General features: G+C 53.0%; 1 protein-coding gene across 11 annotated transcripts in view; it reads left to right on the top strand.

Annotated features, from left to right (window-relative positions):
* Window positions 1–27100, top strand: part of MACF1 (microtubule actin crosslinking factor 1) — a 133453-nt gene that overhangs the window by 104939 nt on the left and 1414 nt on the right. For 8 of the 11 annotated variants that reach the window (XM_041417345.1, XM_041417344.1, XM_041417349.1 and 5 more), the window contains 36 exons: window positions 84–325; window positions 409–615; window positions 1374–1493; window positions 2583–2690; window positions 3028–3246; window positions 3799–4002; window positions 4776–4784; window positions 5909–6140; window positions 6934–7160; window positions 8417–8539; window positions 8702–8803; window positions 9175–9276; window positions 9378–9551; window positions 9647–9802; window positions 9947–10144; window positions 10470–10598; window positions 10917–11090; window positions 11796–11951; window positions 12071–12277; window positions 12387–12506; window positions 12704–12873; window positions 12991–13150; window positions 13377–13571; window positions 14187–14315; window positions 14403–14546; window positions 14659–14847; window positions 15145–15262; window positions 15738–15901; window positions 16943–17105; window positions 17186–17340; window positions 17587–17661; window positions 18368–18385; window positions 20334–20451; window positions 22158–22369; window positions 22851–22961; window positions 24676–24799. In XM_041417345.1, the coding sequence (XP_041273279.1) occupies window positions 84–325; window positions 409–615; window positions 1374–1493; window positions 2583–2690; window positions 3028–3246; window positions 3799–4002; window positions 4776–4784; window positions 5909–6140; window positions 6934–7160; window positions 8417–8539; window positions 8702–8803; window positions 9175–9276; window positions 9378–9551; window positions 9647–9802; window positions 9947–10144; window positions 10470–10598; window positions 10917–11090; window positions 11796–11951; window positions 12071–12277; window positions 12387–12506; window positions 12704–12873; window positions 12991–13150; window positions 13377–13571; window positions 14187–14315; window positions 14403–14546; window positions 14659–14847; window positions 15145–15262; window positions 15738–15901; window positions 16943–17105; window positions 17186–17340; window positions 17587–17661; window positions 18368–18385; window positions 20334–20451; window positions 22158–22369; window positions 22851–22961; window positions 24676–24799 (5454 nt within the window). The remainder of the gene's footprint in view (window positions 1–83; window positions 326–408; window positions 616–1373; window positions 1494–2582; window positions 2691–3027; window positions 3247–3798; window positions 4003–4775; window positions 4785–5908; window positions 6141–6933; window positions 7161–8416; window positions 8540–8701; window positions 8804–9174; window positions 9277–9377; window positions 9552–9646; window positions 9803–9946; window positions 10145–10469; window positions 10599–10916; window positions 11091–11795; window positions 11952–12070; window positions 12278–12386; window positions 12507–12703; window positions 12874–12990; window positions 13151–13376; window positions 13572–14186; window positions 14316–14402; window positions 14547–14658; window positions 14848–15144; window positions 15263–15737; window positions 15902–16942; window positions 17106–17185; window positions 17341–17586; window positions 17662–18367; window positions 18386–20333; window positions 20452–22157; window positions 22370–22850; window positions 22962–24675; window positions 24800–27100) is intronic. The other 3 variants (XM_041417341.1, XM_041417342.1, XM_041417343.1) reach the window with 3 other exon arrangements.

Raw genomic sequence — 27100 nt, 5'->3', positions numbered from 1 at the left:
GAAAGTGGCTCCTGAAGCCTCCTGGGGTGGCTCCTTCAGCCCCCAGAGCCCAGCATCATTTTCCCCTTGCTGCTGTCCCGCAGGGGAGGAGGTGCTGCTGATCCAGGAGAAGCTGGATGGGATCAAGACCCGCTACTCCGACATCACCGCCGCCAGCTCCAAGGCCCTGCGCACGCTGGAGCAGGCCAGGCAGCTGGCCACCAAATTCCAGTCCACCCACGAGGAGCTCACCGGGTGGATGAGCAAGGTGGAGGAGGAGCTGGCTTCCAGCGGGGCACAATCCCCTGCTGGAGAGCAGATCCCCCAGTTCCAGCAGCGGCAAAAGGTGGGAGAGCCGAGCCTGGGTCGGGACGGTGCATTTGGGAGGAACTGGGAAGGACACAGATCATCCATGGGTGCCTTCCACAGGAGCTGAAGAAGGAGGTGATGGAGCACAGGCTCGTCCTGGACACGGTGAACGAGGTGAGCAGGGCTCTGCTGGAGCTGGTTCCCTGGAGAGCCCGGGAGGGGCTGGACAAGCTGGTGTCGGACACCAACGAGCGCTACAAGCTGGTCAGTGACACCATCAAGCAGAGGGTGGAGGAGATCGATGCTGCTATCCAGAGGTCTCAGCAGGTGAGGGAAAAACCCCTGCAGGGTTTGCTTGGGAGAGCAGGAGCGAGCAGCCAGGCACTGCTCGTCACATGGGGCCCTGGCAGTGGGAGGGGTGGCAAGCACAGGCAGACAAAGGGCAAATCCCATCAGGAATGCCAAGGAATGGACCCCAGCAGCAGTGTGGATGGATTCCATCAGGAATGCCAAGGAATGGACCCCCAGTGGCAGCAGGGATGGTGGCTGACCCGTCCTGGTGTGTGGTTTTGGGATGGGATAACTCTGGAGCAGCACTGTGTTGTCCTGCCTGTGAGCTTCTGCCTGCAGGGGTGGTGTAGATGGTGTGAAACTGGTGAGGGGTGTCTGTCAGAGCTGGGAAAACATCATTCCCTGCTGGGAGAGCACAGGGATTTGTTCCAGGCCAACAGTCCTCCCCAAAAAGGCTTGTCCTGCACAGACTGGAGTGCTGGGAATACCTGACCTCCCTCCATGGAGGAGCAAAGGAAATGCTCCTGTTTATAGAAATGTCCCTTTCCCTGCAGGCAGGGAGGGTGTAGGGGGAGGTGACTGCTCCAGCTTGCCCCAAAACCAGCTGCAGGAGCCACAATGGCAGCATGCAGTCAGAAAGCTGAGCCCCACCCCAGTTGTCCCTTTCTCCACACACTGGGGTGAGGCGTTTGTCCCTGCTGGGTCCCTCTGTGATTCCCACTGTGCCCAGCTCCCCGTGTGCTCCACCCCTGCTGCCCAGCACTGACCAGTGTCCCTCCTCTCCCCTGTGCCAGTATGAGCAGGCAGCTGATGCAGAGCTGGCCTGGGTGGCTGAGACCAAGAGGAAGCTGATGGCTCTGGGTCCCATCCGCCTGGAGCAGGACCAGACAACGGCTCAGCTGCAGGTGCAGAAGGTCTGTGTGCACTCCCTGGTGGGTTCTGGGGGGTGGGCAGCAAGGAGGGATGGTCCAGTTTGGGTCATGGGATGCATTTTGGGGGAGCAGCTTTACCCAGAGGTGTGCAGTGCTGAGCTCAGAGCAGCAGCAGAGATGCAACGCTTGTCCTTGAGATGTGAAAGGAAAAACAAACAAAGGAAAAAATTGCTGTAAATCATCCAAGTGCTGGGCTTCCCAAGGAAAAAGCTTCCTGTCTGTTCACAGGAGCCATTTAGGGCTTGATGGGTGCTTTGCTTTGGTCTCCCTTGGGAGAACTGCTCCCATTGAAGCCTTTCCTTGTGGCCACCAGAGCAAGCTCTGCCAGGGTCTCACCGGAGCTGGCAGCAGGAAGGGTTTTGAGAAATGTATATATTGATTAATGAGGGTGGTTTCCATTTGCTTTTTGCTCATTGTTCCCTGCAGTGAGGGACTCCACAGTTCCCTCCCGGCAGCCAGACGTGGAACAAAGAGGTGCTGGAGGGGTTGGTTTTTTTTTGTTTTTTTTTTTTCTGTGTATCTTTGAGATGAGCTCATGCCTGAAAGAACATGCACTTGAAATAAACGGCCCTTTTCTTCCCTCTGCCTGGGCAATCAGAGCAGCACGCAGGCTTATTGGATTTAAAATTAAAGGAAAAAAAAAAAGGAAAATCAGACAGTGTTATAAGAGAGGGGGGATTGAACCATCGAGCATTAAGTTAAATTGAGCTCAGCTTCCCGCTGTTAATCTCGTGGACCTTGGGAATGGCAAAGTTATTGGTGGATGCAGCTCTGGAGAGCATCATTTTGTGGGATAACATTCACTAACAAATGGGTGATGGAGCTTTTCCTCCACTGAGGACCTTGGGTGGGGATTATACCTAATTTTAAGAGCTGTTTTGGGGTCTTTGAAAGAGAGAGGTTGGTGTAGATGAGGAAAACAGGCAGGAATCTGCATTCCCAGCCAGATTTTCAGTTTGCCACAGGATACTTGCTCTGAGTTTTGCAGGGTCTCTTTGGCAGGAGGATGCTGTGGATGGGCTGGGGGGAGGCTGGGCTCAGCTCTGAGCTCTCCCCTTTCCCTTCCTGCAGGCGTTTTCCATCGACATCATCCGGCACAAAGACTCCATGGATGAGCTCTTCAGCCAGCGCAGCGAGATCTTTGGCACCTGTGGTGAGGAACAAAAAGCTGTTCTCCAGGTGAGCCCCCTCTGCTATTTACTGCAACAGAGAGGTGAATCCTGAGCCCTTGCACGGGCTGAAGGAGTTTAAAATTACTCCACCTTCAGTAATGCCCACCAGTGCTAGCAGAAATCCCTTTACAGTTATGACTCTCCTTTATTGCCTGTTTTTATTGCAAAGTTTGGGGATGGGGAGGGGGAGATTCCCGAGGCTGCTTTAATTGGAATTACAACGTGGAAGGCCACCAAAGGCACCTCCTTCTCTTCCAGCTCTCAGCATGGAGCTATCCCTTTTCCTGGGCCCTTTTGCATCCCTCCCCATAACTCTCCCCCCTGGTTTTTTTTTTTTTTTTTAGGAGAAAACCGAGTCCCTGGTGCAGCAGTATGAGGCTGTGAGCCAGCTCAACTCGGAGCGCTACGCCCGCTTGGAGCGTGCCCAGGTCCTGGTCAACCAGTTTTGGGAGACCTACGAGGAGCTGAACCCATGGATTGAGGAGACCCAAGCCCTCATCTCCCAGCTGCCACCCCCAGCCATCGACCACGAGCAGCTCAAGCAGCAGCAGGATGACATGAGGGTAAGAGGATGCAGAGTTTGCACCTCTTGTCTGTCAACAGAGGGCAAGAGCACCTTTTTCTTCTCAGTTTTTCTCCATTTTCCCCCTTTTCTGGTTTTTTTTTTTGAGAGGGGGTTTGCTTGTGTAATGCAACAGCCACATGAAAATCTCTTGTTATATTGGAGCGCTCCTTACCAAAATTCAGCTTGCTTCCAAGGAAACCTGGCTGCTTTTGGATCTCCTTCCTGCTCGTGGCAGGAAAAAAAAAACCACTTTGTGCTTTTAGGGTAGAGACTGCAAAGCAAAAAATTCCCAGTGGGGTCCCCCGTGGAGCTGTGGGGAGGGTCAGAGGCTGGGGAAGGACCCGTGCCAGGCACTGTGCCACAGCCATGTTGGGAAGAGCCGAGTGCCATGTGCTTGGCAGATGCTGGGGCATGAAATCCAGGGTGTGAGTTCCTCCCAGATACCATCCCTGCTCTTGGAGTGCTGTTTGGAATAAATAGGCAGCGGCTCACAGCAGATTTCTAAACAAATGTGTTTTTTTTTTCTCCCCCCCTTCCCTCTATTCCCTAGCAACTGAGAGAGTCCATCGCTGAACACAAACCTCACATCGACAAGCTGCTGAAAATCGGGCCTCAGCTCAAGGACCTCAACCCTGAGGAAGGGGAGATGGTGCAGGAAAAATACTCCAGGGCTGAGGCTTTGTATGCCAAAATCAAGGAGGAGGTTTGCCAGCGGGCCCTGGCGCTGGATGAGGCATTCTCACAGTCCACCCAGGTATGCCAGGGAGGTGAATCTTCCTCTCACAGCCCCCTGGGAGAGCCATGTGCTTTGGAATGTGGTTTTATTCCCCCTGTAAAAGCCCTTTATAAGGCATAACGTGGTCAGGCACCTCCAGGGTAGTTTCCTGCTGGCTGTGGGAGCAGAGGAGAAGGCGTTTTGAGGCTCCACACAGTAAATAGGGTTGTAAATTTTTACAACCTCAGTAACGATGCTGGTTCAAAGGGGCTGCTGTGGCATCCACCCAAGGTTGGAAGGGCCCCTTGAAAGAGCTTGAAGAGATAATTTTCACTTCTGATAAGCTGTGAGTGCAGTGGGCAGCCATGGGATGCTTTGTATGGGAGAGGTAACGGATGTCTCCGGGGTCTGGGCATCTCCTGAGGAAGTGGGAGTGCAGGAGTGCAGGAGGAGAAATGGGAAAGGAAGGGCAGAGACTGGAGGTGGTAAAGTCCAGAAAAGGGGGTGAAGTGCTCCTGTTGCTGAGGGTTGATGACCCCCAGTTATGTTTCATTTCACCCCGTGTCACCGTAGCGCAGTTGGTTTCTGTCACGTCCTGGGTGTTTATTTTCTTAATTCCTGTATTGTGTAGTCACTTCTCTTGGTTTGCACTTGTATTAACTCCGAGTTTTTCCCCCCCCCTCCACATTCCCCTCCCCTCTCATCTCTCACTCCCACTGTGGAATGTGTTGTCTGTGTGTGTTGCTGCCTGTGCCCGTCCTCCCCACATGGTCCCATTTCATTCTTGTGTTGACTGCGCCCCACCATTGCAGATTTCGGAGGTAAGCGAGTCCCCCCCTCCACAGATGTCCATTTACCCTCCCTGGCCTGATTCTATCTGACACCCAGACTTTCATTTCTGGTCCATGCACAGCTCAGCAGAACTCGCTTCAAATTTAATGCTGGGGGTGGGGCTGGAAGCACATTTTTTTGGGATGGCTTTGGTTGCGTTGGTGCCTGCTCTCAGCTTCCGCTGGGAATGCTTCCTGCAGGGCAGAGGTTTTGCTTTTGGAAGGGCTCACACTGCTCCAGCTGGATGTGCTGGCTTGCTCCTGCTTCTTGGCTGAGCCAGCCTGTCCTGATCAACTTTGCACCGAGAGCCCCAGCCCCTCTCTGCTGGGATTTAATGGGCACCTGCACCGGTGTGTTCCCAGTAGGAACTGGGAGAGGGACAACAGTGGCCCCAGTGCTGAGGTGTCCTTCCCACCAGCAGAGACAGTTTGGGATCTTTAAGGCCAAAGTTGACTTCTCTCTCAAAAAAAACCAACAATAAATCCTGCTAGACCCCCCTTCCTCGCTCACTCCTGGCTTTCTGGTTCTGCTTTTGAGGCCGCAGCTCCTCCCCACCCGCATGCAGCTCCTGCTGACCCTAAAAACTGGGATGGGTTTCCATTGGCCTTGCAGCACGTGGAGGTTCCCATCAGCACCAAACACGGGCGCTTTTCCAGCAGCATTTTTTTGCCTGGGTGTTCCCTCAACCAGCACTGAGGTTTTGTGCCCAGCCACCGAAACAGAGACAGCAGCAAAAAAAGTGAATTTTTAGGGTGCCGCCGTGTTTGGGTCATGGTGTCTGTGGGTGCTCTGTGGGCTCTGCTGGAGCAGGTGTGAGCAGGGGTGTCCTTGCTGCTGCAGGGGTGTCGTTGCTGCTGCAGGGGTGTCACTGCTGCTGCAGGGGTCTCGTTGCTGCTGCAGGGGTGTCCTTGCTGCTGCAGGGGTGTCACTGCTGCTGCAGAGGTGTCCTTGCTGCTGCAGAGGTGTCCTTGCTGCTGCAGGGGTGTCCTTGCTGCCGTCCTTGTCCGTCCCCTCTCCGAGGCGGCGCAGCGCTCGCGGCCGTGGCTCACGCTGGCAGCTCTGTGGTGTCACCTTGTCCCCTCCCTCCTGCCCTAATGGCTCTGCTCCTCTCCAGTTCCACGACAAGATCGAGCCCATGCTGGAGACCCTGGAGAGCCTCTCCTCCCGCCTGCGGCTGCCGCCCCTGATCCCCGCCGAGGTCGACAAGATCCGGGAGTGCATCAGCGAGAACAAAAACTCCACGGTGGAGCTGGAGAAGCTGCAGCCCTCCTTCGAGGCCCTCAAACGCCGTGGGGAGGAGCTCATCGCCCGCTCCCAGGGAGCTGATAAGGACCTGGCAGCCAAAGGTAGCTCTGGGTGGATTTAAGCACTCAACTTCTCCCCAAACCGTGGCTCCATCACTGCTGGCGAGGATTTGGTGTCACGGGGGGGTGTGTTTTGGAGGTTCTCCTGGTTTTAGGAGGAAGGATGAGTATTCTGGATGGATGTGGGAGGTTCTTCTAGACTTAGGACCAAGGTTGAGTCCTCTGTATGGATTTGGGAGGTTCTCCTGGCTTTAGGACCAAGGATGAGTGGGATGGATGGATGGATGGATGGATGGATGGATGGATGGATGGATGGATGGGTGGATGGATGGAGAGACCTGCTTCCATCTGGAACAGACAGGGTGCCATCAGTCAGAAGAGAAAAGAAGCATTTGTGGCTTCTCAGCCCAGCTGGCCTCTTGTTGGTGGCCCCTGGGACAGGATTTGTTGATGTTGCTTCGGCATCTAATGGAGGGGAGGGACATCCCCCAGCACAAAAAGCCCGTCAGCACCATTGGCACTAATTGGCACCTTCCTTGGCAGATCAACAGGCAGCTCATGCACTGAGTGAGCAGGGACTTCATGCTAGAGGTGGCCAGAACAGAGGTTTGTTGGAGGGAGAGTGTGTGGGCAAATTTGCCCCGAGCTTGCACATAAATAAAGGCTTTTCTGCAAGCTGGAGTTTCTCACGTCCCCCTGAGTTAATGCTCTGATAGCCCTGGCCATCTTTATTCCCCTCTGGATATTCTCTTGGCTGTTTCTGAGCGTTTTCAAAATGCTCTTGCATTTTCAGAAGGTTTCCTTCTTCACTGGACACTTTAATTTCCTTCCACAGTCATCCAGGACAAGTTGGATCAGATGGTTTTCTTCTGGGAAGACATCAAAGCCCGGACCGAGGAACGGGAGATGAAGTTCCTTGATGTCCTGGAGCTTGCAGAGAAGTTCTGGTACGACATGGCAGCGCTCCTGACAACCATCAAGGACACCCAGGACATTGTCCACGACCTGGAGAGCCCGGGCATTGACCCCTCCATCATCAAGCAGCAGGTGGAAGCAGCAGAGGTGAGGCCCGTGGGGCTGTTCCTCAGTCTGGAGCTTGTCTGCCCTCAGCTTATCTGCTGAATTGGGAAGATCTTAGCTCATGACTGTGGCCAGAGGTAAATCAGTTTTGTGGGTGGTCAGTCAGATTATGAAGACTTATTTCCATTGCAGTTTGGAGCTGCAAGGAAAAAGCCAGAAGTGGATTTCACATATCCTTCACCTTAAATCACATTATCTGCTGCTGTTTTGGGAAGCACATGGAGCTCTGTGTGGTCAGAGCTCTGTGCCCACTTGCTTGGAGTGATGTGGAAGCTTGCAGGGCTCTGCTCCCAACCCAAGCCAGAGGCTGGCTGGCTTGGGAAGAGTATATTTAGATTTTGGTCAGACCAGAGATAAGTGTTTGGATTTGTGTGTTGCTGGTTGCTTCAAATAAGTGGCAAAATCCACTTCAGGTGGATTTGAATTGACTCAGGCCTTGAGGAGCAGGGATGTTTCTTTATGCTTTGCTAAGTTTAGCCTTGCTGCTCCCTTTTCATAACCATTCCAGCTCTGGTTTGTACCTTTTGAACCTCAAAATCCTCACTCCTGTATTGACAAAACGCTCCTGTAAACACACATCTCCTGTAAACAACATCTTCAGCCAGGACAGTTCAGGCTCGCAGCTAAATACAGATGTTCTTATTTTAGTCCCAGAGGTGGGAGCAGAGCAGGGTGGTGCTGGTGACAAAAGTGGCCACCTGCTCTCTGTTGTGGAAGGGGCTGACAGCTGCTCTGTGAGCCAGGGAGAGTCAGCTGAAGAAGAAGCTGATAAGGTTCACGTTTACCCCTGCAAGGAGTTCTGCCGAGGTCGTTGACATGGAAACTGAGAAGAAGGAAAAGATAAAGCAAAGAAACCTGCAGTTGGATGTTAGCTGGAAACAGTGGTGGGGACTGCTCTGTACCAATGAACACTGTGTTGATCTGTTGTAACTAATGAGTAAAGCATAAACTTTGTGGGAAGGTATAAAAGACAGCATGCTGTTACAATCAAGATTTGGGAATCTTGAAACAAAGAGAGATGAGAGGAGCCTTCTGAAATTGTATAAATTTCAGGATTTGTTATTTCCAGAATTGTTCTGTGCGACCATCTCAGCAGCAGCACTCTGCTCTCGGGGTTTGGAGTTGGGCTGTTGGCCAAGGTGCAGGGCAGTGGAGCAGGAAAGACCCTCCTGTTCATGGAGCAATTTTGGAAGAGAGTTTGATCATAAAGGTTTTTCTCTGTGGCTGTGCCTCTGCAGACTATCAAGGAGGAGACAGATGGGTTGCACGAAGAGCTGGAGTTCATCCGCCTCCTCGGGACTGATCTGATCTTTGCCTGTGGTGAGACTGAGAAGCCAGAAGTGAAAAAGAGCATTGATGAGGTAGGGAGAGCTTCTCCTCCAGGTAAAATCAGGTGGGAGCTCTGGCTGAGGAGCCTAACGAGTTTTGTGTTCCAGGTAGGGAGAGCTTCTCCTCCAGGTAAAATCAGGTGGGAGCAAGTGGGAGCTCTGGTTGAGGAGCCTAATGAGTTTTGTGTTCCGCAGATGAACAACGCGTGGGAAAACCTAAACAAAACATGGAAGGAGAGGCTGGAGAAGCTGGAGGAAGCCATGCAGTCAGCTGTGCAGTACCAAGATACACTCCAAGTAAGAGGCAGGGCTGCTGGTGTGGAGTGGCTGGGCCTTGGGAGCACCACTGTGAGCTCTCTCCCTGGAGCTGTGCTGGGATTTGCGCTTCCTTAAATCAGGAATCATCTCCTGGGAGAGTGTCTGCAGGCTCTGAGGGAGCCTGAGCTCAACCAGAGGAGGAGCAGATATTTGACTGCATTGGTCATCCCAAAGCTTGATTCCTGCTCAGAGCAGCAGGATGAGGGAAGGCAAGAGAGAACTGGACAGACAGAGCTGCCCTGACCTATGAATTTCATGGCTGTGGGGTGGTGAAAGGACCACCTTCATCCCCTGATCAGCTTCAGGGGGGGACACTGCTCATTCCCTCACCTTGTCCTTGCTCCTTCCAGGCCATGTTTGACTGGCTGGACAACGCTGTGATCAAACTGTGCAACATGTCCCCTGTGGGCACCGACCTCAGCACGGTCAAGGAGCAGATGAACGAGATGAAGGTAACCTGGGAGGGGAGGGACCGGTTCTGCGGCGCTGCTTCTCCTCGCTCAGCTCCAGTGATTCACTCTGCTTCTGGTTTCTGTCCTGCTTGTCTTGGCAGGAGTTTAAAATGGAGGTTTACCAGCAGCAGATTGAGATGGAAAAGCTTAATCACCAAGGTGAACTGATGCTAAAAAAGGCTACGGATGAGACAGACAGAGACATCATCAAGGAGCCACTGACTGAGCTCAAACATCTCTGGGAGAACTTGGGCGAGAAAATTGCTCACAGACAGGTAGAGTGACCACCTGGGGCTGACACAGGATGAAACTGGCTGTGGTGCTCCCCAACCCTTTAAAACTCCTCTTTTCCATCCCTGTCCTTGCCCAGCACAAGCTGGAAGCCGCCCTGCTGGCACTGGGCCAGTTCCAGCACGCCCTGGCCGAGCTGATGGCCTGGCTGACCCACACTGAGGAGCTGCTGGATGCCCAAAAACCCATCAATGGGGACCCAAAAGTCATCGAGGTCGAACTTGCAAAGCACCATGTGAGTATTTTCCCCCTCCAGATACATTTTTAGCCCATTCCCGTGGCAGGACTCAGTTTCTCATGAAGGGTTTGAGCTGTTTTGCTCCCTAGGAGCAGGCAAGGTGTTTAGGAGAGGTGTCCAACTTTTGCCCACCTCATTCAGGTGCTGAAGAACGATGTCCTGGCCCACCAAGCAACTGTGGAGACAGTGAACAAAGCAGGGAACGAGCTGCTGGAGTCAAGTGCAGGGGACGACGCCAGCAGCCTGCGGAACCGCCTGGAGAAGCTGAATTCCTGCTGGGAATCAGTGCTGCAGAAAACAGAGGAGAGGGAGCAGCAGCTGCAGTCCACGCTCCAGCAGGTCAGCAAGAGGCTTTGGGAATGCCCCCGCTGTGCTGTGGGTGCCACTTTTGTTTTTAGGGAGAAATAAAAGGGGGAAAAGAGTTGGGGAGACACTGGGATTTTTTAATGGAAGTTTTTCTGCAGTTCCTGTGGTTCAGAAGTGCAGTGGGGACCAGGCACACCTGTGGGTTGTGGGCACACCAGGTCTCACCCTCCTGAACACGCTGGCCCATCCAGCTCTGCCTCTTTATCTGCTTTCAAAGCAAACACAGCGTTACCCCTGGCAGATGATCAATGGTGGCTGATGTCATCTGATCCGGGGCCGATTCTCTGTTCCCCAACAGGCTCAGGGTTTCCATGGTGAGATTGAAGACTTCCTCCTGTGGCTAACGAGGATGGAGAGCCAATTGTCAGCATCAAAACCCACAGGAGGTCTGCCAGAAACTGCCCGGGAACAGCTCAATGCCCACATGGTAATTTCTCAGGAGAGTTTTTTGTTTTTTTTTTTTTAATGCTTTGAATTCAGCAAGTTCCTGTCAAATATCAGCATCAAAACTTCTCCTTTCTGTGTGTGATGGGGAGAACAGGCTGCTCTGGTCTCCTCTTACAGATCATTTTGCTCTTGATGCCTGGAACAACCATCAGGATGCTTTAACCACCTTTCCTCAGCTCAAAGTGTCGCTCTGCTGTCATTCCCAACCTCGTGTTCCCATCACCTGCAGCCTTGCAGCACGACATGTTCCCTCTCTGAGCTTTTCTCTGCCTAACCCTTGGCTGGTGGCTCTTTGCAGGAGCTGTACAGCCAGCTCAAAGCCAAGGAGGATGTCTACAGCCAGCTGCTGGCCAAGGGGAGGCTGATGCTGCTCAACCGCGACGACTCCGGCTCCAGCTCGAAGACAGAGCAGAGCGTGGCCCTGCTGGAGCAGAAATGGTGTCTGGTCAGCACCAAGATGGAGGAGAGAAAGGTAACAATGGGGGAAAAATGCGTCCAGCCTTGCCCCATGGTCTGACAGCAGCTGCTCCCTGTTTTCCCACACAAAGTTGGGGTTTGGGGTTTTTTTATCCGTCTCCCTTGGCTGTAAAGGTTGAGTCTGTTTCTCAGGTGGTGCTGAGTGTCAAGCTGTTGGTGTGAGGTTTTTTTTGTAATCATCAGAATTGGTTAAATCACACAGAAAATGAGGGTGAAATGGCATTTTGGGTTAATTCAGGGAGGTGGGAAGAAGCCTCCCGCAGCTCTCAAAGGCAGGCTTTGTTGGTCAAGCCAAACCCTCCTCCAAGCTGACTGCATCCTCAGCTTTTGGCTGGGGATGAGATAAAACAAGGGCCGTGGTGGCCTGGGCCCAGAATAAATTTGCAGCTGCTGCCAGCAGAACCTCATCCCCCATGCACCCAGCCCTGTCCCCACGGAGATCCCTTTCCCAGGAAGCTGAGGGTGACGCAGCTGCTCGTGTGCTGAGGAAGGGCTCCTCTTTCAGGGACCATTCTTGTTTGGAGAGAAAGCCTTGCCTTTCACTGCAGCCCCCTCCCCTTGGCACAGCAGTGGCGTTCCCGGGCTGGGGTGATGAGGTTCCTGTTGCAGGGACACAAAGGCTGCCTCTGTCTGCAGATCAGAGCTCTCACCCTCCGTGTTGTGCTTTTTCCTCTCTTTCTCTCCCTCCTCGCTGCCACAGGCAAAGCTGGAGGAGGCATTGGCCCTGGCCACAGACTTCCAGAACTCCCTCCAGGATTTCATCAACTGGCTGACCCTGGCTGAGCAGAGCCTGAACATTGCACCACCCCCCAGCCTCATCCTCGCCGCCGTGCTGGCCCAGATCGATGAGCACAAGGTACCCAAGGGCTCCATCCCCGGGGTGCAGGCAGCCAGGGTGGCTCCTCACCTCTCCTGTGGCTTCTGGAGGTCGCATCCATCTCCTCTGACACGTGGGACACCCTTTGCTCTTGGCAGGTGTTCGCCAACGAGGTGAACGCGCACCGGGATCGCATCATCGAGCTGGATCAGACTGGGAACCAGCTGAAGTTCCTCAGCCAGAAGCAGGACGTGGTGCTGATCAAGAACCTGCTGGTCAGCGTCCAGTCCCGCTGGGAGAAGGTGGTGCAGCGCTCAGTGGAGCGGGGACGGGCTCTGGATGATGCCAGGAAGAGAGCCAAGCAGGTGAGGGGCGTGGGACCCCAAGGAAGGACCAGCAGGAGGTCCCAGGAGCACAGAGGGACTGGGGACACCACCAGTGTGAAGTTTCAGCCTTGCTCGTGTTGCCTTGCAGTTCCACGAAGCCTGGAAGAAGCTGATTGATTGGCTGGAGGATGCAGAGAATCACCTGGACTCAGAGCTGGAGATCTCCAATGATCCTGACAAAATCAAGCTCCAGCTCTCCAAACACAAGGTGAAGCTCTGCCAAAGCCAGGCTGGTGCTGGACCTGGGGTGGAAGGGGCTCTGTTGGGAGGGTGAGCAGGGCAATATCTCCTCTGCCAGGACAGGAGAAAAGCATGTCCATGCCTCCCATTGCCATGGAAATCTGGGAATCCTCACAGCCAAGGCCAGGCTTTCTGAAGCAGTTTTCTGTTCTCTCCATTTCCCAGGAGTTCCAGAAGACTCTGGGTGGGAAACAGCCTGTGTATGACACCACCATCAGGACAGGCAGAGCCCTCAAAGAAAAAGCCTTGCTTCCAGATGACACTCAAAAGCTGGACAATTTGCTGGGAGAAGTCCGGGATAAGTGGGACACCGTGTGTGGAAAATCCGTGGAAAGGTGAGCCCAGCCCCAAGGCTACACCAGCAGCGCCACGGGGTGGGTGTGGGGTCACTGGGATGTGACAAAAGGAGGTGAGTTTGCTCATGGGAGTTCTCTGGGATGTTTGTTTTCCAGGCAGCACAAGCTGGAGGAGGCCCTTCTGTTCTCTGGGCAGTTCATGGATGCGCTGCAGGCTCTGGTGGACTGGCTCTACAAGGTGGAACCCCAGTTAGCTGAGGACCAGCCTGTCCACGGCGACCTGGATCTGGTCATGAACCTGATGGATGCTCACAAGGTGAGAGCACCTTTCCCCAGCTCTTCTCTGAGTCCTGAGTGGGGCTTGTCCTCCCCAAGAGCCAAAGAACAGGCGCAGAGTTGGTGCTTTGCTGCTCGTCATGCTTTCCTGTAGTGGATAAAGAGGGGAAAAAACAGCAAAAAAACGGGGAGAACTTCCACATTGCTGAGAATGTGACAGGAGTGGGGCTTCCTGGCCTTGCTGAGCTCCTGCTGTGCTCATCCAGGTGTTCCAGAAGGAGCTGGGGAAGCGCACGGGGACGGTGCAGGTGCTGAAGCGCTCGGGCCGGGAGCTCATCGACAACAGCCGGGACGACACCACCTGGGTGAAGGTGCAGCTGCAGGAGCTGAGCAACCGCTGGGACACGGTGTGCAAGCTGTCTGTGTCCAAGCAAACCCGCCTGGAACAGGCCCTCAAGCAGGTGAGGAGGAAACCCGTGGCTGGAAACTCTCTTGGGGTGCTTTGCTGGGCTCCAGAAGGAGGTTTTGCCTCCTTCAGGCAGGACACGCCAGCCCTGCAGGAGCAGTGGGGTGGTATCAGGCTGTTACTGATTGGTTTTCCTAAAAAAAATGAGCAGATAAAGGCTGGTTTGAAAAGGGAGGATGGAAAGATCTCACTGATGTGCACAGCAGTGATCAGACAGGCCAGGCCGGTGTTTGCCAGTGTCCAGAGAGACTCGACTGGAGCTAAAAAAATGAAAAAAAAACCAACCAAAAAGGTCAAAGGCTCTTAAGCAGCTTTTACTTGCAAGTAGGCAATTTACAGAATAAACTACCCAGGTGCCAAATTGCTCAGGATACAGCACTTGTGCTGTTCTAAAAAACATTTCCTTCTTCAGTGCAGCTGATGCCGAGGGGAGGGAGGTGCCAGGAGTTCTGCAGGACCCGGCAGCCCAAACCCCAGCCCCAAACAGGGCTTTTCCCCCTTTTTATGTATTTTTAAAGCCCTTTTCAGCCCTCCAGCTGCCAGGAGTGAAGGCAGCAGGCTGTTTGGGGAGGAGGAGGGCTGACAGAAGGCTGTGCTGTGGTTGCTGCAGGCTGAGGAGTTCAGGACAGCCGTGCACATGCTGCTGGAGTGGCTCTCGGAAGCAGAGCAGTCCCTGCGTTTTCGGGGAGCGCTGCCCGACGACGCCGAGGCCCTGCAGGCCCTCATCGATGCCCACAAGGTAAGGGGGAGCTCCAAAACACAACCCAGGGCAAGTTTAGAGCCGGGGGTGGGGAATATCAGCAAATAATTCCTTTGGGGTTTGCAGGAGTTCATGAAGAAGGTGGAGGAGAAGAGGGTGGACGTGAATGCGGCCGTGGGGATGGGCGAGGTCATCCTGGGCGCCTGCCACCCCGACTGCATCACCACCATCAAGCACTGGATCACCATCATCCGAGCCAGGTTCGAGGAGGTGAGTCCTGCAGGGTTAGTTCCAGGCTGGTGGTGGTTCCGGGGATGGCCACGGAGTGCTGGATCCTGCTCCAGGTTTCCCACGCTGAGTGGTCACCTCATGTTTCCAACAGGTTCTGACGTGGGCAAAGCAGCACCAGCAGAGGCTGGAGTCAGCCCTTTCCGAGCTGGTGGCCAATGCAGAGCTTCTGGAGGAGCTCCTGGCGTGGATCCAGTGGGCTGAGACCACCCTGATCCAGCGGGACCAGGACCCCATGCCCCAGAATATTGATCAGGTCAAAGCGCTCATCTCCGAGCACCAGGTGAGCCCTGAGCTGAGCTCAGGAGAGGGGCAGGGGAGGGAGGCTTCCCCTGGCTCCCTGGGTGGAGGAGGCACTGCCTTCTCCTGGAATTCCCTATTCCCAACTGGAGCAAAACCAACCTAGGGATGATCTGGCAAATCCAAGCCAGCCCTGAGCAGCAGCTCAGCCGCAATCCCCAGTCGCTGGTGCTTGATGCTCACCTCCCTCTACAGGCCTGGCATGACCCAGCGAGGCTGGAAAGCAAAAAAGGCTGAAATCACAAAGGTTTTTTTTTTCTCCTTTCTGTGTTTTTGACAGTCCTTTATGGAGGAGATGACACGGAAACAGCCGGACGTGGACCGAGTGACGAAAACTTACAAAAGGAAAGCAACTGAGCCTCCCCACGGGCCCTTCATCGACAAATCCCGCAGCAACAGTGAGTCTGCTTTGGGTCCTGGGATGGCAGGAAATGAAATTCCTAGGAAGATAATTAGCTTTGATTATCAATTAACGAGGCATCCTGCGCTAACAGCCACCAGGAAGGCGGCTGAGCCTCCTCAGGAGGGGAGAATCCAGGTGACATTTCCCAAAACAGCCGTGCTGGGTGTGCTGTTCCTGGGGGTGCTTGGGCCAGCACTGCTCCCCTCTCTCTCTCTCTCTCTCTGCAGTTCCTTTGGGATGAAGTTTTGGGGTCTTTTTATGTGGTTTCTTGAAGCCAGAGGCCAGTGTGGATTCCTGAGTGCTGGGGGTGTGGGTGTAGAGCTGTCTGTCACCCTGTCCTCCTACCTGGGGACAGCATCCAGCAAGGCTGTGGGAGGTTTTCCCTCCCAAAAAAACCAAAACACATTTCACTGCTGCTCTTCAGACTCCATGAACAGCACCTCAAACAATTCCTCTCCCATTTTTTCCAGGGAAATGCCTGGGGCAGGCTGCTCCCCCCAGCATGCCCATTATCTCCCAGTCAGAAACGAAGAATCCCAGGATAAACCAGCTCTCAGCACGCTGGCAGCAGGTCTGGCTGCTGGCCCTGGAGAGGCAGAGGAAGCTCAACGATGCCCTGGACAGGCTGGAGGAGGTAACAGCCCCTGGCTGCTCTGGGCAGGGTGGGAGTTGGGATTTCATCCCCAGGGAGGTGCAAGAAGCATTTTAAATCAGTGTTGCCCCAGCTCTTACAGACAGTTCCTTCTGCCTTTTCAGAAATCAAATATTCCTGAAATATTAAGGCTAAAAACCTTTCGGTAATTATGTAATTAAATGCACATTAACCAGCTTTGTGCCCCTGTATTTGGTATCTGTAGAGTTAATGACAGCCAGGCCCTGCTTTCCTCCTAGTAATTAGTTTAACAATTACTGTCTCTATTTTATCCAACCATCTAATGTCATTTTTGTTTTTATTTATGCTTAACAAAGCAGCTATGCCCAGAAGTGAGTGGTTTTTTTTTGTTTTCTGTTGCTTTTGCTGTAGGTCAGTTCAGTTCCTTCGTATCCATGTTTTTTCTTTGTTGCTTTTCACCCCAAGAATGTTTAGAGAGAGACCAAAAAAAAAAAAAACCACCTTAAAATTGTTGTCTTACCTTGGTGTGAGCTGCTTGAGCTGGTGGGGTCCTTTTGGGGTGGGGAGATAAGAAGGGTTTTAAATTGGAGGGGACTTGTAGAGCTGGAAAATGAGCAAGAAATCCCTTCTTGGCTGCCCAGAGGGAAAGGGAGAGGGGAGATCCGTGCCCAGATTGATGCTGGCAGTGGGAATTCCTCCCTGGCAAGGTGAGGAAACCTCCCCAGAAGGCCGAGCAGACGGGGTGTGTGTGTGTCTGTGTGCCTGTAGCTGATCTTCCCTGCCTGTGTGTCCCCACAGCAGCGTGGGCAGCGCTGCATCCCGAGCTCCTGGGATGCACAATCCACGTGCTGGCTGTCGGCTCCGCTGTGTGTCCTGTGCTGGGAATTCACTTTGGGCAAACCCTCACTGGGAATTGTCTGGAAAAATCCAGATAAAGCTTCCCAGGAGGGCGGGCAGGGAGCGCTGGCGCCGGGAGCTCACCCGAAGGCGTTTTGGGGTGGATCTGTGAGTGCTGCTCCTTTGGGATTTCCCCCACTGACTCTCCCTGGCTTTTCCTTCCAGTTGAAGGAGTTTGCAAACTTCGACTTCGACGTCTGGAGGAAGAAGTACATGCGCTGGATGAACCACAAGAAATCCCGGGTGATGGATTTCTTCCGGCGCATCGACAAGGACCAGGACGGGAAAATCACGCGGCAGGAATTCATCGACGGCATCCTGGCTTCCAGTGAGTCCCTGGGACAAAACAGCCTCGCTGCTCCTGCATGCCTGTTTGTGATTGAGGAGCCCATTTCCTTCTCCTTGCAGAATTCCCCACCACCAAGCTGGAGATGACGGCGGTGGCCGATATCTTTGACCGCGACGGTGACGGCTACATCGACTACTACGAGTTTGTGGCTGCCCTCCATCCCAACAAGGATGCCTACAGACCCACCACTGATGCTGACAAGATCGAGGACGAGGTGAAGCACCAAAAAAAGGGGGTGCTCAGCAGGGTTGGGGGGCGGTTCAGGCTGCGGGTTGGCAGTGGGGAAGAGAAAAATTCAATTAAAAGAGGATTTTGGTGGTGCTGAGCCAAGTTAATTGGTTGGAACTGAGAGTGTTTTAGAAGGAAAGGCTGCTTGGGGCTGTTTTATCAGAGCAGTGGTTTGCACTGGGGGAGCCTCCCAAAAATCCTGCTTCCTCACCTCTCGTGTTGGTGGTGGCAGGTCACCAGGCAAGTGGCCCAGTGCAAGTGTGCCAAGAGGTTCCAGGTGGAGCAGATCGGCGAGAACAAATACAGGGTAAGGCAGAGGGGGATGGAAACCTCCCCCAAATCCTCCTCCCCCTTCCCACCCGAGGGAGGGGGCATCACCCAGCTTGGCACAGGGTGGGGGACCCGGGCTGAGGCAGAGACCTCGTCCCCTGGCACTGGTGGAGGTGGCTGGGATGTGTTTTCCCAGCTCCATCCTTGGCCCCAGGGCGTTCCCTGGATTGGGAGAACATAAAAGTGTCCCTGTTCTGGGGCAGGCAGCCCGGGGGCCCCGTGAAACGCCGCATTCACTCGGCCGGAGCCGCCCTTGAAGTTTCCCTCCTGGAGGAGTGTTCCTTGTGCCTGTGTTTTTCTTAGCTCGCTCCCGAAGAAGGGAGAATAATTTCCTGACAGGATCTCTTTGTAACGAGCTGCTGGTTGTGTTTCAAACCCTTCACCGAGGGCAGAATTCCCATTTTCCTGCCCCAGCTGGGTTTGGGGTTGATGTTCCAGCTGGGAGGAGCTGATCCCCCTCCAGCAGCCCCAAGCTCCCAGAGCTTCTCCTTCCCCCCAAGTAGCCCAAACCCCCCCCCCCCCAGATTTCTAACTCCTGCAGTTAACAGATTTCATGATTATTGCACTGTTAATCCCATAAATGTTTTTCTTGTTTTTCTTGTTTTTCTTTCCCCTCCTCTTCCTCTGGACTTTCCTCCCCTCTCCCCCTTCCTTCTCCCTACACAACTCCTCTCCCTCCATAGTTCTTCCTCGGCAATCAGGTACAGTTTACCTTGTGGTGCTGTCTCTCTCACCTCTGGGATTTTTTTTTTTTTTAACCACCGTAGCTCTGTGTGTTGTGATGCTGCTCTGTCCTGTGGTGCTGTGGGAGGATGTGATCTGGGAGCTCTGCTCAGCAGAGCCTGGTACAGAGGAGTGCCACCCCCCTAAAAAAAAAAAGAAAAAAAAATTGGGCGGAAAAAAGAGAAAAAATTGGATGGAAAAAGCAGGATTTGGCAAAAGCAGAGAGGTTTTTCTCTCTGGGATCCTCCCCTGGATTTGTTGGGGATGTTCATGGTGGTGAATCGTGGCACTGGGGCACAGATGGAGGTGTTCTCCTGAGGGGCACAGCCAGCCCAGGGGGCACAACCTGCACCAGGCTCGGGGTGGGTTTGGACTGCAATCACCATGGAATGAGAGCACTGAGTAATCCTGTAGGACAACTAAACCCTCATCCCTGCTACTCCCACTGAGTAACTCCTCACTGGGGCAAGGCTCCCCTCCCAGAACCTGCATGTGTCCTGAGTGTGTTGTGACCTGAGATAAGCCCAGCCTCCTTTTGAGCAGGGCTGGAGCACCCTGTGTCCCTCTCATGTCCCCACTGCCCCTGCCCAAATGAAAAAAAATCTTCTTTTTCACATGCAGTGATGGTGCCCAGCCAAAAAGATGCCCCAAAAGATGCCCAAAATGAAACAAACTTGGATGTTGGAAGTGGATGACTCCTGAGAGTTCTGGCTTTAATTTAGGCAGTGATTATAGAAATGTCTTCAACAAAAACTGAAAAATAATGAGAATTGATTCGTCCCTGGGGTTGGCTCTTGAAGGACACCTCTTGTAGAGCCTGGAGAGAAGGAAAAAGTTTCTCTGCTCCTTTCCCTGCCTGGGAGCACAGTGGCAGCCCTTTAACTGAGACAAGGACAGCTTGGTAGGACCCTTGAGCAGGGAGATCCAATGGTCCAGGTCCCAAATCCCTGCAGGCCAGAGGTGTCACCTCCTGCCCTGACCCGTCCCTGTCACTTTGCATTCTCTGTTTTCATTAAATCTCTTATTTTTTGCATTTCCACCCACAGAAAATGTTCCTGTTTGGGTTGTTTTTTTTTTTTTTTCCCTTTTTTTAATCATTCTGGAGAAGGTCTTGCTTCCAAAACCTGGTCCTCCTGTCTTCTCATCCCAGCAGGTGCTCTGCAGACCTGGATGCAGAGCTGCCACATCCAAGCCAGGCTCTCCATGTCCCTCCCAGGTCTGGCAGACACCCAGGAGCCTGGCCTTGGGTGTCCAGGAGATTCAGGGGAGCTTTATAAGCACATGCTTTTGATCTGGGGTGCACTTTTTTTGATACCACAGGCATTTCAAACCACTAATGAACATCGCAATCACTAATCAACATTGCTGGGGATTCCTGCCTGGATTCCCATCACTCTGCACTCACCCAAACATCCTCACTGGGCAATTGCTGCAGCAGGGGCTTTGTGGCTGCTGGGGTCAAGCCTGAGGCTCAGGGGAACCCCTGGGTTTCAGACTTGCTGGTGATCAGAGGTGTCTGGCTGGGCTTGCCCTGCTGAATCAGCCGGCTCCTTCCCACGTGGGCTGCACCAGGAGGGTCAGGGCATTGCCAGCCTCTCTTTCCTTCACCAAAAAAAAAAAAGAGGAAAAAAACTAGAATTCTGGTTGAGAAAACCCATCCAAGCCCAAATTCTAAAATTACCTTTGTTGCTCTAAAAAAAAACAGCTTTAAAATGAAAGCATTTGGGTTGGTTGCATCGTCTTCAAACCAAGCAGGAAAACTCCTCATCAATTGGGATTACCTCTCACTTATTCCAGAAGAACCTGTCTGGAGAAGCCTTTAAACTGTGGAATAGGTGGATGAAAGCCTTTGGTGCAGCCTGGGGAGGGAAGGAACCTTGTTCCCTTGGTTGTTGCCCTTTCCCTGAGCTTTTCCTTGCCCCACAGTTCGGCGATTCCCAGCAGCTGCGGCTGGTCCGTATCCTGAGGAGCACGGTCATGGTCCGTGTGGGTGGAGGCTGGATGGCCCTGGATGAGTTTCTAGTGAAGAATGACCCGTGCAGAGGTAAGGCTTGATGCAATCAGAGTCTTCCCACTCACAGAGGGGAGTTTGGATGCTGTGGCAGGGTGACCAGCGTGGGTCATTATCCAGGTGGGCAGGAGCTGGAGGAAACAGATCCAAAGCAAACCAAGAATTCGGAATCACCAGATTTGGTGATGCTGCAGCAAGCCTGGCAGTGTTTATCCAGGGAAAGAGGGAAGGGTTGTGTTGTCCTTGGTTTTAAGACCTCAGCAAGCGCAGCTGGGGTCACCTCCTCCCCAAAACCTTGATGTGTGACACCGGTCAGAGCCACTGGGCTGGACCAGAGCCATACCCAGGGGGACAGAGCAAGATTAACCAGGGGCTGGCCAGGACTGGAGCATGTTTTGGAGAGTGCTCCATGTTTCCCTGGGGTCTCTGGGATGTTAATTGCTTCGGCTGTGTCTTGTTCAAGCTGCTGCATTCCGTGCTCCGGCTGCCCGACGGCTGTTGCTGAAAGCAGCATGATTTACAGCGAGCTCCGGGGAGAGCCCTCGGGGTTTTCCTGCTCCTCCTCCGCCCTTCACGCTTTGCAGCAGATGTTTTGCAGCGCTGTGACATCGAGGTTGTTTCTAGCCCTTGCTTATCTCAGCGTGGTGCTTCCCCTCCTGCAATTGCTTTCTTGGCTTTTCTGGTCCGTAATCCGTCAGCCCCGGAATTCCTCCAGTGTTCTGTAAGGCTCAGTGCATGCCCTCGCTCTCTGTTTGAACACCCCTGAGCATGAAGCACTCTGGCACACGTCAGCAGAAGCCCACAGACCTTCTCCCTGCTTGGTTGCTCCTTGCTTGTCAAAGGGAGACCCTCCAGCTCTTTGAGGCGTTTGGATGAAAGTTTTTGAAAAGTTGGTTTTCAGTGGCTGGTTGGAAAAGTTGGGAGGGTGGTTTTCTCTCCTTTCTCCCCAAAAAATGCATAGAGAGCTGCCCAGAGCTGTGAGAGAGCAGAATCTCTCTCAGATTCTCAAGAATCTCAACCCTTCAAAGGTGCTTTTGCTATTTCTAAGCCACGTTAAAGATTACAGTGGCTGCTGTTGTGACATGGTGAGTTTGAAGGCCACCAGGATGCTTTTCCACAAGAGAGGAACGGAGCATCCCATGTGAATTCCTGGCGCAGCTTTTAATCAGCCAGTTTCTCAAAGAGCTGATCCATGGCAGGAGGTGGTTTTAAGGCAGAGCAGGAGAACCAGGGCAGCCTTGCTGTATGGTCATGTTCCAGGGTCCCAGGATGAGGGAAGAGATGAGAATCTTGACTCCATGTTTCAGAAGGCTGATTTATTATATTATTATATTATGTTAACTATACTAAACTATACTAAAAAGAATAGAAAGAAAGGATCCATCAGAAAGCTGGAAAAGAAAAGCAAAGGAATGATAATAAAATCTTGCGACTGCTCACAGCCCCGACACAGGTGGCTGTCATTGGTCATCACGTAAAAACAATTTCACATGCTGGCTAAACAATCCTCCAAATCACATTCCAAAGCAGCAAAACATGGAGAAGCTGAAGCTTCCCAGCTTCTCAGCAGAAAAGATCCCGACAAAAGGATTTTTCCTAAAATGTATCTGTGACATTGCCGCTCTGAGACGGGCGTGGGGAGATGCCCAAAGAAGCTGCTCCCATCCCTGGAGCCTCCTGAGCCCTACGTGAGGATATTGTCTCCCTCCAGAGCTGAGTTCTCCTCTCTCCCCTTCCAGCACGAGGCCGGACCAACCTGGAGCTGCGGGAGAAGTTCATCCTGCCGGAAGGAGCCTCGCAGGGAATGACCCCGTTCCGCTCGCGGGGCCGCAGGTCCAAACCCTCGTCCCGAGCGGCCTCCCCGACCCGCTCCAGCTCCAGCGCCAGCCAGAGCAACCACAGCTGCGCCTCCATGCCCTCCTCTCCAGCCACCCCCGCCAGCGGAGCCAAGGTGGGCACAGGGAGGGGATGTTCCTTCCCTTTAGGAGCTGGTGGTCTCCAAAACCCACGTGAGGAGCTGCAGGTGTAGGGAGGAGGAAGGTTGGGGCTTGGGGGCTTGAGGAGGGCTGCAGAAGGTGCTCCTTGGTGGGTGGGATGTGCAGGACAGGTTGCCAGGTTTCCAGCCCACACTTGGATCCCTGTGGATCGCCGTGCAGCTGAAGGCTCCTGCTGCCTGAGGGCTGTGGTGTCAGGAGGAAGCCATCACCCCTCATCTCTCCTTCCCCACCATGCCATTATTTCATCGCCTTTTGGGTTTTTTTTCCCCTTTGTTTTAATTTATGTAGTTCCCGTTTGGTTCTCGCACCATTTTAGTGCCGTTCCCCCCACCCCGTTTTCCAGATGCTCTCCCATTTCTCTTTTTTTTTTTTTTTTTTTTTTTTTTACCACTCATCCCACCTCTCCCCCCCTTCCTTGGCTTTTCCATTTCACAGACTCCACATCACTTCTCTCGATGTTATGACAAACCCTGGTTGATAAACAGTAAAGCGGGCACCCCCCTGAGGGGAATCGATTATTCCGACTTCCAGCTCCCGAGCGCCGAGGTAGAGTATGGTCTGCCAGCCCCCAGGAGCTGCTGCCAGGCTGGAGTGCCCCTGGCACGGAGTCATCCCACTCCCCTGCCTGCTCTTAACGCTTTCCTCGTGGTAGAGCAGCGCTTGTAGCTCCGCTAACGCTCCGACTGTTGGCGTTTTTCATGAGTCTCCAACTCGGATTAAAATTTAAATATCGGCTTCAGAGCGAAGCACGACGCTTTCCATTCACCCTCACCTGCTTCCAAACCGTGTTAATCCTCTTGTGCTTTGAAAAATGTTTTAATTTTCCGAGCTTTATTGGAAAGGGGCCGCGTTTTTTGGCTTCCCAAAAATTGAAATCCAGCAGCCGAGTTGAGACTTGAAAATCAGCTGCAGCGCATGCACCGTAAGCACACCGCCTCAGTTTTATGGAGAGCTTGTCTTTATCACCGTGTTGAAGCACGTCTGGTGTGTCCAGCCACCGCCTTGATGCTCCCAGGAGGATGAATTTGGGCTGAGGCTTTGGTTTCCCTAAAGTTTTCAGCCTCCTCGTGGACTTTTCCTGCCCTTGCGAGTGGGTGATGAGAAGCGCTGGGTAGATCCCGGTGGTTTGCTGTGCTGGTGAGGTAACTGTGTCTTGCTTAGCTTCCATGTGGAAAATGGATTAATTTGATTCACCAGGAGGTCAGGAGCGCTTCCCCAATTGCCCCCAAATTGATGCTTGCTGCCTATTTTGAGATAGGATCCAGGATGAGAATCGAAATCTCTGGTGATCACAGTGGTACCCGAAAATCGCGTCTTAATGGATTTTGATTCCCTCAGCTGCCCCTCTCTCCCTGCAGCTCCAGTTTCATCACATCCCAACATTTCTGAGGTTCCCAAATATCACAAAATCACAGAAAAACCCCTCCAGCTGTGGGAAATGCCCTCTGGGATCTGTGTCCATCTCTCCAGGGATGCAACACCCCTAAAACCCCCAGGGCTGGGGACACCACAGGCAGAAACTTTCCTGCAGCTCTGCCCCGAACCCAGAGCTTTGGATGGTGAACTGGAACTGGAGCTGCCTTTTCCAGCTGGATCCAGGTGCCCTCGCCCTGCTGGCACCTTCCCCTTGGCTTTCTGCAGCAGCAGAGGGAGCAGAGTTGCCTGTTGTGCTGCTTTAGCCCACACCAGCTGCACTTCCAACATCTCCAAGGTCAGGAAAAGGCACAGTTTCAGGATGCAGCCAGAGCTGAGCTGCTGTGCTTTGTGTCCCTGTCCATCACTTTTCCAGTTTGGCTGCCTCTGGTCACTGGGACTGGTGTGGACATCAGCACCAGGGTGTCCCTGCCTACAATGGGTTGTGTTACTCTTGATCCTGAGTTGGACTTGACCTTCCAAAATGCTCCTGAGCTGCTTGGATGCTAAAATCCTTGTTTTTCCATACTCCACATTCCCTTTGTGGAGGTTTCAAGCCCAGCTGATGCTGTCCCTCAACAGCTTTCCTCAGAATTTTCTTTTTTCCCAAAAAATTCCCTTTCATCAGCCTGCAGCTCACAAACTGCCGTTCCCCTCCAAATTTTCAACATTTGGTCTTTCCCCTTGTTTTACAAACCACTGCAACAGCAGCTTGTGCCTTCCCCTGACCATTGAGATGTGGGGGGGTTCCTTAAATGCCCACCTTTTTGCTGATCTGGGACGTGACCTGGGCCCGTCACAGTGCAGGTGACAGCTGAAGGATGCCCTGTGTGTGCTTCCTCCCAAGGTGACCCCCTCGGCTGGCAGCAAGCTGAAGCGCCCCACCTTCCACTCCAGCCGGACCTCGCTGGCTGGGGACACCAGTAACAGCTCCTCACCCGTCTCAACAGGTGCCAAAACCACTCGGGCAGGTGAGCGAAGGGAAGAGGTGGAAAAACTGCCCCCATTATTCAAATACAGAATATTTCAGGGATGGGCAGCAAGGGAGGAGATGCTGGCACGGCTCTGCACTCCGAGGAATTGCTGAAATTTGGGGAGGAACCAAGGCTGATGTTGAAGCTCCCATCTCAGGGGTGGTGGTGAAGCACCCACAGAGGGGTTGGGGATTTTGCTGTTGATCTGGGGATGGGGGAAATATGCCTGGAGAGGCTCCCTGGGACAGAGGCTGGACAGAGTTAAAGGAATAAAATAGGGATTTATTAAAATGCCTTTAATGGATACACCTTGGGCAGCACAGGAACCCAGCCATGGTTCCACCCAAGATGGACCCTGAGTCATGAGTTTCACACTTTTATGAGTTTTGGTCCATTTCCATATTGGGGTTAATTGTCCAATTCCAGCTCCAGGGGATGTAGTCCCACCCTCCCAGTTTGCTCTCCTCCATTCCCTGTTGTTTGCACTTTTTGTGCCTGAAGCTGCAGTGGTGTCCTTGGTTCTGGGCTGGAAATTGATTGTTTTGTGTGACTGAACTGTTTGTTAACACTTTATATGGAGTTCAGAGTTACACACTAACACAGTACAGAATCTGGAAAAAATAAGTGCTAAAACTTAGGGCATCAGGAGATACAAAAATTAAGGCATCAGGAGGAGCAAACCTTAGGGCAATCAGGAGGAACAAAACTTAGGGCATCAGGAGGAACAGAGGGCATCAGGAGGAATGAAACTTAAGGCATCAGGAGGAACAAAATTTAGGACATCAGGAGGAACAAACCTTAGAGCATCGGGAGGAACAAAGGGTATCAGGAGGAGCAAAACTTAAGGCATGAGGAGGAGCAAACCTGAGGGCATCAGAAGGAAAAAGGACATTGGGAGGAAAAAACCTTAGGGCATCAGGAGGAAAAAGGGCATTGGGAGAAACAACCCTTAGGGCATCAGGAGGAGCATACCTGAGGGCATCGGGAGGAGCAAACCTTAGGGCATCAGGAGGAACAGAGGGCATCAGGAGGAATGAAACTTAAGGCATCAGGAGGAACAAAATTTAGGACATCAGGAGGAACAAACCTTAGGGCATCAGGAGGAGCAAACCTTAGGGCATCAGGAGGAAAAAGGGCATCAGGAGGAATAAACCTGAGGGCATCAGGAGGAGCAAACCTTAGGGCATCAGGAGGAAAAAGGGCATCAGGAGGAATAAACCTGAGGGCATCAGGAGGAGCAAACCTTAGGGCATCAGGAGGAAAAAGGGCATCAGGAGGAATAAACCTGAGGGCATCAGGAGGAGCAAACCTTAGGGCATCAGGAGGAAAAAGGGCATCAGGAGGAATAAACCTGAGGGCATCAGGAGGAGCAAAACTTAAGGCATCAGGATGGGAACAAAATTTAGGGCATCAGGAGGAACGAAGGGCATCAGGAGGAGCAGAACTTAAGGCATGAGGAGGAACAAGGGATCAGGAAGAACAAATCTTAGTGCATCAGGAGGAACAAACCTGAGGGCATCGGGAGGAGCAGACTTTAGAGCATCAGGAGGAGCAAACCTTGGAGCATCAGGAGGAAAAAGGGCATCAGGAGGAACAAGGGCAGGAGGAGCAAACCTTAGGGCAATCAGGAGGAACAAAACTTAGTGCTTCAGGAAGAGCAAAACTTAAGGCATCAGGAGGAAGAAAATTAAGGGCATTGGGAGGAACAAATCTTAGGGCATCAGGAGGAAAAAGGGCATCAGGAGGGACAAACCTGAGGGCATCAGGAGGAACAAACCTGAGGGCATCAGGGGGAGCAAACCTGAGGGCATCAGGAGGAACAAACCTGAGGGCATCAGGGGGAGCAAACCTGAGGGCATCAGGAGGAAAAAGGACATTGGGAGGAACAAACCTGAGGGCATCAGGAGGAAGAGGGACATTGGGAGGAGCAAACCTGAGGGCATCAGGAGGAGCAAACCTTAGGGCATTAGGAGGAACAAAACTTAAGGCATCAGGAGGAAGAAAATTAAGGGCATTGGGAGGAACAAACCTTAGGGCATCAGGAGGAAAAAAGGCAGCAGGAGGAACAAATCTGAGGGCATCAGGAGGAGCAAACCTTAGAGAATCGGGAGGAACAAACCTGAGGGCATCAGAAGGAATAAGGGCATCAGGACGAACAAACCTGAGGGCATCAGGAGGAAGAGGGACATTGGGAGGAACAAACCTGAGGGCATCAGGAGGAGCAAACCTTAGGGCATTAGGAGGAACAAAACTTAAGGCATCAGGAGGAAGAAAATTAAGGGCATTGGGAGGAACAAA

Source organism: Onychostruthus taczanowskii, unplaced genomic scaffold (genome assembly GCF_017590055.1).
Source record: "Onychostruthus taczanowskii isolate IOZ18803 unplaced genomic scaffold, ASM1759005v1 scaffold56, whole genome shotgun sequence".
In the NCBI taxonomy this organism is placed as follows: domain Eukaryota; kingdom Metazoa; phylum Chordata; class Aves; order Passeriformes; family Passeridae; genus Onychostruthus; species Onychostruthus taczanowskii.
Note: the sequence above shows the minus strand (reverse complement) of the source record. Positions and strands in the feature narration are given on the sequence as shown.